General features: G+C 34.5%; 2 protein-coding genes across 2 annotated transcripts; one reads left to right on the top strand and one right to left on the bottom strand.

The window, feature by feature from the left end:
- Positions 1-3875: 3875 nt before the first annotated feature.
- LOC129914790 (nuclear pore complex protein Nup58) lies at positions 3876-5561 on the top strand. Its single transcript, XM_055994185.1, has one exon. The coding sequence runs from the start codon at positions 4053-4055 to the stop codon at positions 5478-5480; it is 1428 nt and encodes a 475-aa protein (XP_055850160.1). The 5' UTR covers positions 3876-4052; the 3' UTR covers positions 5481-5561.
- Position 5562: 1 nt separating this feature from the next.
- LOC129914791 (developmentally-regulated GTP-binding protein 2) lies at positions 5563-9400 on the bottom strand. The gene is made up of 4 exons (XM_055994186.1): positions 9179-9400; positions 8772-9079; positions 8163-8720; positions 5563-5942 (listed from the first exon to the last, which is right to left on the bottom strand). Exons 1-4 carry the CDS (start codon positions 9240-9242, stop codon positions 5781-5783), a joined length of 1092 nt encoding a protein of 363 aa, XP_055850161.1. The 5' UTR covers positions 9243-9400; the 3' UTR covers positions 5563-5780.
- Between the last annotated feature and the right edge of the window lie 1388 nt (positions 9401-10788).

Here is a 10788-nt window from a genome sequence, read left to right as displayed (position 1 = left end):
TAATATTTTCTGTTACGACAAAAATATTTTTTTGTCTTTACTATTTTCACAGAGATACCTATTTGAATCCTGTAACGCTGTAACCCCCTCGTCTTAAAAAAAATAAAAATTCGCTAACAATTTTAAAACAAAATTTAAAAAAGACAATTAATTTGAAAGTTACCAGTGTTATTAAATTAAAATGATTTTTTTTTAACTTATAAAATAATTCTGGACTAGCGGAAAACAATGCAGAGTTGTTAAAAGGCAAATTATTGAATCGAAGGACTTGTACATTACTAGGGATCGGGTTTCCATGCAAATGCATGTTTTTTAAGGAGCACCTCGGAAGCATGGCAACGAAGTATGTACACGAACCAGGATATTTCCTTTAAAATGGCAATCAATCGTTAGTGCATATTTTGCATTTATTAGCATTTTTTTTTTTTTGAATATTTTGACATATTTTGGAAATAAATGCATGTTTTTTGTGCATATTTTCGCAAAAATTGGCAAAAATAACGAAATTTCACGCTTAAAATTTTTGACTAAAAGTGACTGAAAGTCAATTGGAAAAAAGTCAAAAACGTAAGCAAATGCTGTGCAAAACTGGCAAATCAACGTTGTCCAAACTCATAAAAAACACGCTCAAATGATAAATTGGATTATTTAAGAGTAAATTTTCGCCAATTTTTTTATTTGTTTTAAAGGAGACCCCAATATTTCCAAAAAGGTACATCTTTGAACTCGGAAATGGTTTCGTATATAGATTTCATAAAAGTTACGTAAAATCTTTTTATAATTTTAAAGAAATATTGATATTTTACAAATTCATGTGGCCTTAAAAGCATATTTAAAGTGCATATTTTTTTAAGAGTATATTTTGAGCGCATATTTTTCTTTTTTAAGTGTATGAAAATCCTATCCCTATAGATTACACTGTATTTTAAGGACAGGATGGTCTTAATTGGTTAGACTTAAGGTTGAAAACTAAACAAAAGCAAACGAATCACACAACGTTTGTGTTTGGTTATTCTTAGAACTCTTCGGAACTGCTCGATTCGATATGAAAAACGAACAAACTTTAAAATTTTTAAATCAAATAGCACATTTTCAAGTTTATGCCTACTATCAAAACTTTTGTAAAAAAAAATTTGGCATTGTTAAAAATCAAAATTGAATTCAAATCAGAATTCTACAGCATAGCGGTACGGGAAACGATACAAATTTGTATAGCTGTATACGGCTAAGGTATACCCATTTACCTACTGTACTAATACCGTATACCTTCCTGGTGTGAGAGTGAGAGCTCCTTTGAGAATATGTTTACCAATTTTATAAAAAAATTAAAGTGGATATGCGATTTAATGCCAACAATTTAATTTTTTGACTACCCTATGGGCCTTACTAATAATCAAATTTAAAGCTCAGTTAAGTTAAGTACTGAGGTTTAAATATTTCTCCATACCAATAACCAATTTATTAGTCAGGTTAAGGGTTAACGCCACGTTAATTTTATAGTTGGGAAACTGAACTATAAACGCACGGTTAAATTAAAATGCACGATTTGCACTGTCATTTGACAGCAAAAAAAAAATTGTCAAGTCAACAAGTTGTTGAGAAAAATTAATAATATTGGCGGCAAATTATTAAATAAGTAAATGGAAAAATTTATTTGTTTATACCTAAATATTTTTCTTTTCTTTTAATATTCATTACTTTCAGAAAAGGCTGAAAAGAAAACTTAAAAAGAAATAGATCTGCAAATTTTCATCGTCGTACTTCCCGATAGATGAACTTTTTTTTATGCACTTTTGGGCTCCTTGCTTGGGCTCCATTTTTTAACTTTTACAACCTAAATAAAAATATATGAAGGTATGTAGGTATTTTGTAGTTATGTATTATGTTTTTGTTCATTATTACATTACATGCAAAAAATGTCACTTCAATGTTGTCATTTTGACAACAAATGTAATAGATCTGGTAATAGAAGCACAATTAGTTAAACGCGTGTTTATTTTGATTATTAGTATACACCCAATTTAACGCGACGATAAAATTTAACCCGACGATACTTAAACGTGTGTTTAGCGATTCATTATTGGTAAGGCCCTATGACTTTTGATTTGATGACTAAACAAAAGCCTGGTACGCTGCTCGCGCTAAATTTTAGCTCCCATACAAATTATCGAAAATTTTTAGCCGAGATAAAATGGATCCCATACAAGTTATCGATAACTTGTATGGGAATTTTATCTCAGCTAAAATTTAGCGCGAGCAGCGTACCAGGCTTAAACGTGAACCGCGAGCAAAAGTTGAAATACACATTCGCGTTTAAGAACATTTCTAGATATTTTGTTAATATTCTAGGCTTTCATACGACAAACTTTAAAATCTTTTTAAATATATTAATCCTTAACTTCATTGGACACTTTTTGGAAAAAAACAAAAGTAAAAAATTATTCCCGCTAGCGCTGCTAAAAAAAAAATATCAATTTAATATAGGTACTCAGAGAAAAAAATAGTTTATATAACAATTTTTTAACACTTTTCATAGTTTAAATTATTTGTGACTATTTAAATCATTGACCTATTAATAGGTCAATGTTTCTTGTGTTTAAAAATGTTTTCAGTTGTTTGTTCTTAATTTTAAATTAATTTGGATTTTTTTTATTTTGAAAGAATAGGTACTCGATGATATTTTTTTGTCAGCATTTTCGTTGTCGACTTTGGAGACCTGAAAACTTTTCGTTTCGAGCTGTGCACTAACATTTCAGCTTTGGTAAAGGTATTACAGAAGCTACATTTCAGCTTCTTTTTACCTTTAAGCCTGGTACGCTGCTCGCGCTAAATTTTAGCTGAGATAAAATTCCCATACAAGTTATCGATAACTTGTATGGGATCCATTTTATCTCGGCTAAAAATTTTCGATAATTTGTATGGGAGCTAAAATTTAGCGCGAGCAGCGTACCAGGCTTTAGTACAGGTTGTTGGGCATGTAAAAAGGAGAACGTTATACAAGTTTGACCCTTTATTAGAATGTACTCCTAAGGTCTATAAGCAACTTAAACGAAGCTTTAACGAAGTTTTGAGATTTGACATATAGCTTCGAAAGAGCTTGTATAGCTCTTCAATACATGTCTTATCGAAATTAAAAAACCAACTAGGTACATCAGAAACAAAAAAGAATTTTCATTTTCAATTGGCTTTGATTTGATTTTAAAGCCTAGTACGCAGCTCGCTCTAAATTTTAGCTCCCATACAAATTATCGAAAAATTTTAGCCGAGCTAAAATGGATCCCATACAAATTATCGATAACTTGTATGGGATTTTTTTCTCGGCTAAAATTTAGCGCGAACAGCGTACCAGGCTTAAAGGCTTGGCCACATTGGAGGGTATGCGGTAGCGGTACGGGTAGCGGTGAGGGTACTTGTATGAAAAAAATTCCAAACTGACACATCAACGTTCAGGTGTGGAATTTTTTTAGTACAAATATCGTTACCGCTATACCGCATACCCTCCGGTGTGGCCAAGCCTTAAATCATGAATTTTATCGTTTAACCTGAAATTATATATATTGCATTAGTTTTTGGGGTATTTATTAATAATAATTTTAAAATTATATCTTTTTTGTACCACACCCAGGAACTGAATGAAAAAAAAAACCATTCGAATTAAAAAGCTATCGAATAAAAAAAACATTCGAACTAATAAACTGACGAATAAAAAATAATTCAAATGAAAAAATTAATCCATAAAACAACTTTCAAATGAAAAATTTGAATTTATTTCGATCGAATGAATGAAGAAATATGGAACATTTTTATTAACACTAAAAGTAACCAAACGAACCTAAATAGTTTGAATATTCCGGACTCCGGAGACAAGAACGGCCTTAATGAACACATCTAATTTCTGCTGTCAAGTGTCAAATAACATCTGCTGTCAAATAAAATCAAACAAATCCTAGTGCTGAACAAGTTAACAATTTTTGCTCTTGCTTTTTTCTAATTTTTGGGCGGTAAAATTCTATTTTGTGATTTATTTCGAAAAAAAATAGTACAAATAAAAAATGTCTGGCTTTAATTTAACCGGTGCAGCAGCACCAGGCACTGCCTTCAGCTTTGGAACACCAGCGACTCAACAAAACGCTGCTGCAGCCCCGGCAAACCAAACTCCTGCTTTCGGTGCAATTAGTTTAGGACAAAGTGCTCCAGCGACTGGCGGATTTAGTTTCGGTGCCCCGGCTGCTGTATCATCTGCTCCAGCACCAGGTTCAACATCTTTCTCCTTCGGTGCAACTGCTCCATCTACAGGATTAGCAGCTACTGCTCCTGCAGCAACAAGTTTCGGCTTTGGTGCCGCTCCAGCTACTCAACCGGCAGCCGCTCCGACATTTAGTTTTGGTAATCCAACCACAAACGCACCAACCGGAGTTGGCCTTGCACAACCACAAGCAACAAATACAAGTGCCACTCCCGCCTTGGGTACATCATTTTCTTTTGCTGCCAAACCAGCAGCAACTTCGGCAAGTCTTAATTTCGGTACAACTACAACTGCAGCCACTCCTTTTACCGGATTCAACACCACCGGAAAAGGATTAGGTACCGGCAATACTGGCGCTTTTGGCACAAAGCCCACTTTCAACAATCTAAACACTTCTCTTCCAGCCACATCAACAGCAACTCCAGCTGCAGCTCCATTCGTCGGTCTCGGTGGTTTGGATGTTGCTTCTTCTCAACCAAAGTCAGGTGAGTCGAAGCAAGACAATGTCAAAGTTAAGGAAACTTTAGTTCCCGAAGAAATTGCCAAAACCGTCGAAGTACTCAAAGCCCACATAAAAAATCAGAAAAGTCTAAGTTCCGATATAGGACGGGCATCGACTAGCAAACTATCAAACGTTTCCAGTGAGATTCAGTCGTTTCAATGGTCTTTGCAAGAGATTGCCAACACAGTTGAGACGAATTACAGCCAAATCAAACTGCTGCGCAAGGAGACCTCCCGAGTGATGCAAACCGCTGAAATGGCCCAACGTACTCAAGACACTCCAGCTGGTCTGCAATTCGAGAACTCTGCACCGTTTCAGCTTTTCCAAAATCTAGTTCAAAAATACGAAACTGACTTGATTAACTTCCGCAACCAAATTGCTCTTACTGAAAAGCACATGCGGTCGTTAACCACACCGCAAGCTGTTACCCCGGACGACCTCAAACGTGGATTTAAGCAAATTAATGAAAGCTTTGTTTCTTTAGCTGGACGTCTCAACGAACTCCATCAGAAAGTCGAAGTTCACAAGGAGCAATTTCTGAATTTAAGAAAATACCGTCTGCGAGACTCGTCAAATGTCTTTTCGAAGCTTGACAGCGTCGAAGCCGATATGAATACATCGAAAATAACATCTGGACCGACTCCGTTCTCGAATATGGGTGGCATTAGTGCCTTGGGCAAGACCATGTCCAGTATGGGAGCATCAACAACTGGACAAACTGGAAAAACCTAATAAAAAAAAAAACAGAACCCTTTTTTTTTGTTGTAAATTTATTTCGAAATAAAATAAAAAATTCATCTTGTTTTTCAGTAATTGTTTCGTTTTTTATTTATTTTTGTTTGAGGCAATAACAGAATCTTCGAACAATCTTCAATTTTAAAAAGAAACAACATCTGTTCATTGCTAAGCTATGAAATGTGGAAATGGTTTATATATATTTATAAAAAAAAAGGAAACGACAACGACATTTTTTTCAGCTTTTATCGAAGACTGGCGTTTGCGAGTTCGTAACACTTCGTATATGTAGGTATATTATTTCTTTACAACTTGAATGACATCTTCGTCTTGCATTATGTGACCGATGCCAACTCTTTGTGGTGAGTATTTCGTGGAAGTGCCCCAAACTAATGCATATTTGAATTGAGCTGCTAGTGTCCGATGAATTGAGTGGCAAACGTGCTCAACGCTTACTCCCTGAAATTAAAAATAAATAGATATTGAGTTTTTTGTTTCATAAGTAGAGTATACAAATCGAGAAAGTTGATTATAGAGGCTGTGTTCCTTTGGGCTAAGCAAAGTACTTTTTAGTACTTCTGAATCCATTCAAAGACATTTTTTCTATAGAAGAAATGGAGTTGAATACAACCAGAAGTACTTAGCAGTAGATACTTTAAGCCAAAGGAACACAGCTAGAAAAACACTATTGGAAAACTTTTTTTTTTGAAGAAACATGTTTACATTTTTTAGGAATATAATTCAATTTTAAAGTTCAAGTAACATCAACTCCAAAGCGTTTCGCCCAGGTGCGACAGTGGGCTCATCAGTTATATCTGTCATACCCTTACTAAGATGCTTTAATTTGGTCGATGTTTTGAAGTTGAGGTCACTTGAACTTTAAAATTGAATTACATATATTCAATCGCTCCACTTAACATTAAAATAATTTGTATTTTTTTTATTATTTTGTATTCGTTTTTTAGGAATATATCGCTCGTTGAGAAAGATAGTGTCACAAGTCACAACTCAAAAAAACACGATTAAAATAAAATCATAAAACTAAATTCTTACATACATAAAACAGATAAACTTGACCTTCCGAACTCGAATATCGACTTAATTTTAAATCGACACTCTTTGAGTTGTGATACTATCTTCCTCAATGTGCGATATGCAGACTTGTTTTAGAAAAAAATTTGTTTGTATTTTTTGAAGAACATTAACAAATCATCACGACATCTCTAAAATATGATCGTGCTAAAATATTAGCTCTTTAGACAAATATTTGGGAGTTCGGATTTTGAATTTTCCATACAAATTACATGGGACAAATTAAATTGTTTCATCGTCAACTAAACGTCATGCAGAAAGTATTTTTTAAGCATTTTCCATAGGACTTTTACAAAAAAGACCTCAAACGATTTTTCGCAAAACTTATTATTTCAATAGTTATTCAAGGTAAAAGGTGAATTCCTACAATGTTGTGAATATAAAGATACTACTACAATTTGAATATGGTTCGAAGTTTAAGTAAATAGCTACCTAGTAAAAAAAAAAAACAAGCAAACGCAGCAAGGACAGACGAAAAATAATTTCTTTACACTGTATTATGACGTGCGTATCGACGCGAAAAGTTTAATAAACAATTTAATTTGTGAATTTCCATTTTTTTATAATCTGCGAAAACTAAAGGGTTTTTTGGGACCCTTAAAATGTTATGTTTCATTACTTCATTACCAGCATACGAGTAACGATACTGTTTAGAAATTAACGTTTCGTTACTCGTTACTGAAGGTAACAAATACAATATTAGAGCTCTTGATTTCGAATATCCGGGTACCAAGAGATCTAGAATACATACAATTTGCTACAGCTCGACGTATGTATATCACGAACGGCGGCGGTGTAAACATGTGGTGAGAAACGTTAGGAGAGAGAATATGCAAATAGGTAGGTACTTTTATACTTTATAATTCAAGTTACAATAACATGCAGACTGTACTATAAATCGATTTGAACAAAAATATAAAGAGTTTCAGGACTTAATTTTTTTTTTATTATAGGTACATATATAAAATATATAATTATAAAATCAAAAAAAAAATTAAAACAACTAGGACGTAAGAACCTTTTTAAAAACCGGAACCAAAAACTTAATTTTAATTTTGGAATCAAGTTTTTTCAACAATTCTTTTTCGAAATAATCGATTTCAAAGTAAAAATTTGGGAAAAAAGTTAAAAAAAAAAAAACACATTGAAAACTACTTGTCAGGGTTATGGATTTCAATACAAAATTGACTGATGCCTTATTTGTTTTTATATCGTGGGCACAAAGCCAAAACCACGAATCTGCAAAATTGTAGTTTTGAAAAAAACGGCTTCAAAGTTTCAATATTTTTACTATTTTCGTCAATCAGTAATTTAAAATATGAGTAAACATTCATGGATTACGTATGAAATGCTACGTACTAATTTTTTTGTGAAATCAGGAAAGTCAAATCTTTTATAATTTCAGAAAATAACAATATTTAGTAGTAAATCTTTTATTAAAAAAAATCTTACCTCCTATGAGTATTTTCAATACTAAAATTTTTTTTTCCCATAACTTGAAGTTATTTTTATAACTTAAAACTCTTTTCTACATAATTCGTGTCCAAAAGTAAAAAATGTGTTATTTCATTAAAAAAAATATCTCACCTTTCGTAAAATAAGGCCATCATCAAAATCTGGAGGTGCGCCTGGTTTCTTAGTGTACACCCGAATCAGCTGCAATGCCTCCCAAAGGGATTCCAGCAAGTAATCCAGATTTAATTGCATGTTACAACTGACCACTATTGAGTTAGCTTCTCGAGCCAACCGATCCACTTCTTCAATTGAAATCTGATCGATCTTGTTGTACACATACAAACAAGGCAAGTAAACCCGATTAGCCGTAACTACATCGATAAATTCATCCTCAGTGCAGTCTTCACGAAACAGCACTTCGGCATTGAAAATTTTAAAAGAATGCAGAATTGTTTGGACCATTTTTTCATTGCAACGTGTGAGGGCACATGTTGCGTTAAAGCTCAAACCACCGCCTTTCTTTACTTTATAGTAAATATTGGGTTTTCGTTTGTTCAATCGGATTCCGACAGACTCCAATTCTCTTTCCAGAAGATCACGATGGACATTTGGCTTGGTGGCGTCCAACATCATAACAACTAAATCGGCAGTACGCGCAACAGCGATAACTTGTCTACCTCTACCTTTGCCCTAGAATTTAAAAGGATTAAACCCAATCAATGTGAGTCTTTAAATAAAAACCTGAGCGGCGCCTTCAATAATTCCAGGCAAATCTAAAAGTTGTATATTTGCGCCCTTATATTCGATAACACCGGGAATACATGTGAGCGTTGTGAACTCATAGTTGGCTGCCTCAGATTCAGTTTTGGTCAGTGTCGAAAGAAGTGTGGATTTACCCACAGAAGGAAATCCAATGAGAGCCACGCGAGCATCTCCGCTTTTAAGGACATCGAATCCATCACCTTTCTCGCCTTTTTTGGATGGCTCCAACAACTGAGAGCGATATTTTGCTAACTTTGCTTTCAACAAACCCAAATGGTATTCAGTAGCTGTAGATATAGCAAGAATAGAGACAAAAAAAATGATTCTTGATACAAGTTAACCTATTAGCAAAAAGGGAAGGAGCACAGGGAGAATGGTTGACTTGCCTTTATTTTTTTGAGTTCTTGCAATTTCTTTTTCGATTTCTGAAATCTTTTCTAGAATACCCATTGTGGTGGTTTATTTTGAAACTTATTTATCAGTAAATTACAAAATTCATGAAGAATAAAAAATGTTTTCAACTTATTGCAATTATTTCGATTATATTTTAAAGGCGAAGAAAACGCCGTATGCTGACGCTGACAGCACAAAACGAGATGACACTTTGGAAAAATATTTGACAGCAAAAGTGACAAGTTATGTCATGGAAAGTGGATAAGGCGTGTTCATGTTATTTCGCTCCTCAATCTATTAAGGTATGAACACATTAAGTGGAACAATAGTGATTCGAAACGGAAACACTTTTTCGGGCTCGAATCGTATCAAGGGACGAGCGCCGCACAGCACGTACATGGTATAAAAAGAGAAGGTATGATCATTAGAAAAAAGTCTGTATCTGTATCGAAAACTGTCAGATGAAAGAAAAAAAAAATATGGCTTCCTAAGTTTTTGACAGCTACCCTATTGAAATTGTTGTTTTAAAAAAAATTCTCTTGGAAATTGTTGTTGTTTTTGCTTTGCCAAATTAAACGTCAAAAACTTAATACTCCATGTACCTTTCTCAAATGAGTCAGCTATCGCCATCTTCACTGATAGCTCGAAAATAAACACTGGGGTTGCTGCAGGTTTCTACTCAGAAAACCTCAACCTTGCTACTTCTTTCAGGCTCCCCGATTATAGCAGTGACTTCCAAGCCGAGATATTGGCAGTGCTGATGCTAAACAAATATCCATGATGGCGATATCACCTGCTCACATCACCTTTTTCATTGATAGCCAAGCGTCAATAAAAGCGATTTCTGCCACCTTAATCAAGTCAAAGCTTGTTTCTTGCTGTCGCGAAGAGCTTAGGGTTCTTGGTATGCAGCATAATGTAAGACTCTGCTGGGTTCCCGGCCACAGTGATGTGTTCGGCAACGAAAAAGCGGACGAGCTTGCAAGGGAAGGCTCAGTACTTGATCCTTCTCTCATAGACCATAACATCAGAATCCCACAATGTGAAAAGAAACGAAATATCGTCAAACATATTTTTCAAAAAAACCAATGAAAGATGGAACCTCCTAGATACCTGCGGTCACACCAGGAAACTTTGGCCGAATTACGACGAGAAAAAATCTAATAAGATCTTACTACTCAATAAACCTTCCTTAAGATCCCTTATAGGTGTTTTAACGGGACATAACCTACTGGGCTACCATAAAAAGAAAATAGGGCTTAGCACAGATGACCTATATGTAGAGGCTGCTGCAATGAGGATGAACAGGAAGATACTACTCACTTCCTCTGTCACTGTCCAGCACTCTGCCGCACTAGAAAAACATTTTTAGAGAACTACTTCTTTAATGAATTAGAAGAACTATCAGAACTGTCAGGAAATAGCCTACTGAACTTTGTCAAGTCTACCAAGTGGCTCTACAAACCATAGGATTCATAGGATTACACTTTTTTAATGAGGTTATAAATACTTCAAGGAATCACAAGGGATCTACATTGATCAAAGTGTGACGGTAACAACATCAACTGTCAGCCCATTTACCCTAACCTAACCTAATACTCCA

The sequence above is a fragment of the Episyrphus balteatus genome, chromosome 3, assembly GCF_945859705.1.
Source record: "Episyrphus balteatus chromosome 3, idEpiBalt1.1, whole genome shotgun sequence".
Taxonomy (NCBI): domain Eukaryota; kingdom Metazoa; phylum Arthropoda; class Insecta; order Diptera; family Syrphidae; genus Episyrphus; species Episyrphus balteatus.
The sequence above is the reverse complement of the archived record's forward strand: the minus strand, read 5'-3'. Positions and strand labels throughout refer to the sequence as shown.

Excerpts from the sequence above, each read along its gene's own strand:
- LOC129914790 (XM_055994185.1), top strand. The coding sequence starts at position 4,053 with ATGTCTGGCTTTAATTTAACCGGTGCAGCAGCACCAGGCACTGCCTTC.
- LOC129914791 (XM_055994186.1), bottom strand. The coding sequence starts at position 9,242 with ATGGGTATTCTAGAAAAGATTTCAGAAATCGAAAAAGAAATTGCAAGA. Across the intron at positions 9,080-9,178 it reads AAGAACTCAAAAAAATAAAG|CTACTGAATACCATTTGGGT; the intron begins GCAAGTCAACCA and ends CTATATCTACAG. Across the intron at positions 5,943-8,162 it reads ATGGCCTTATTTTACGAAAG|GGAGTAAGCGTTGAGCACGT; the intron begins GTGAGATATTTT and ends TTTTAATTTCAG.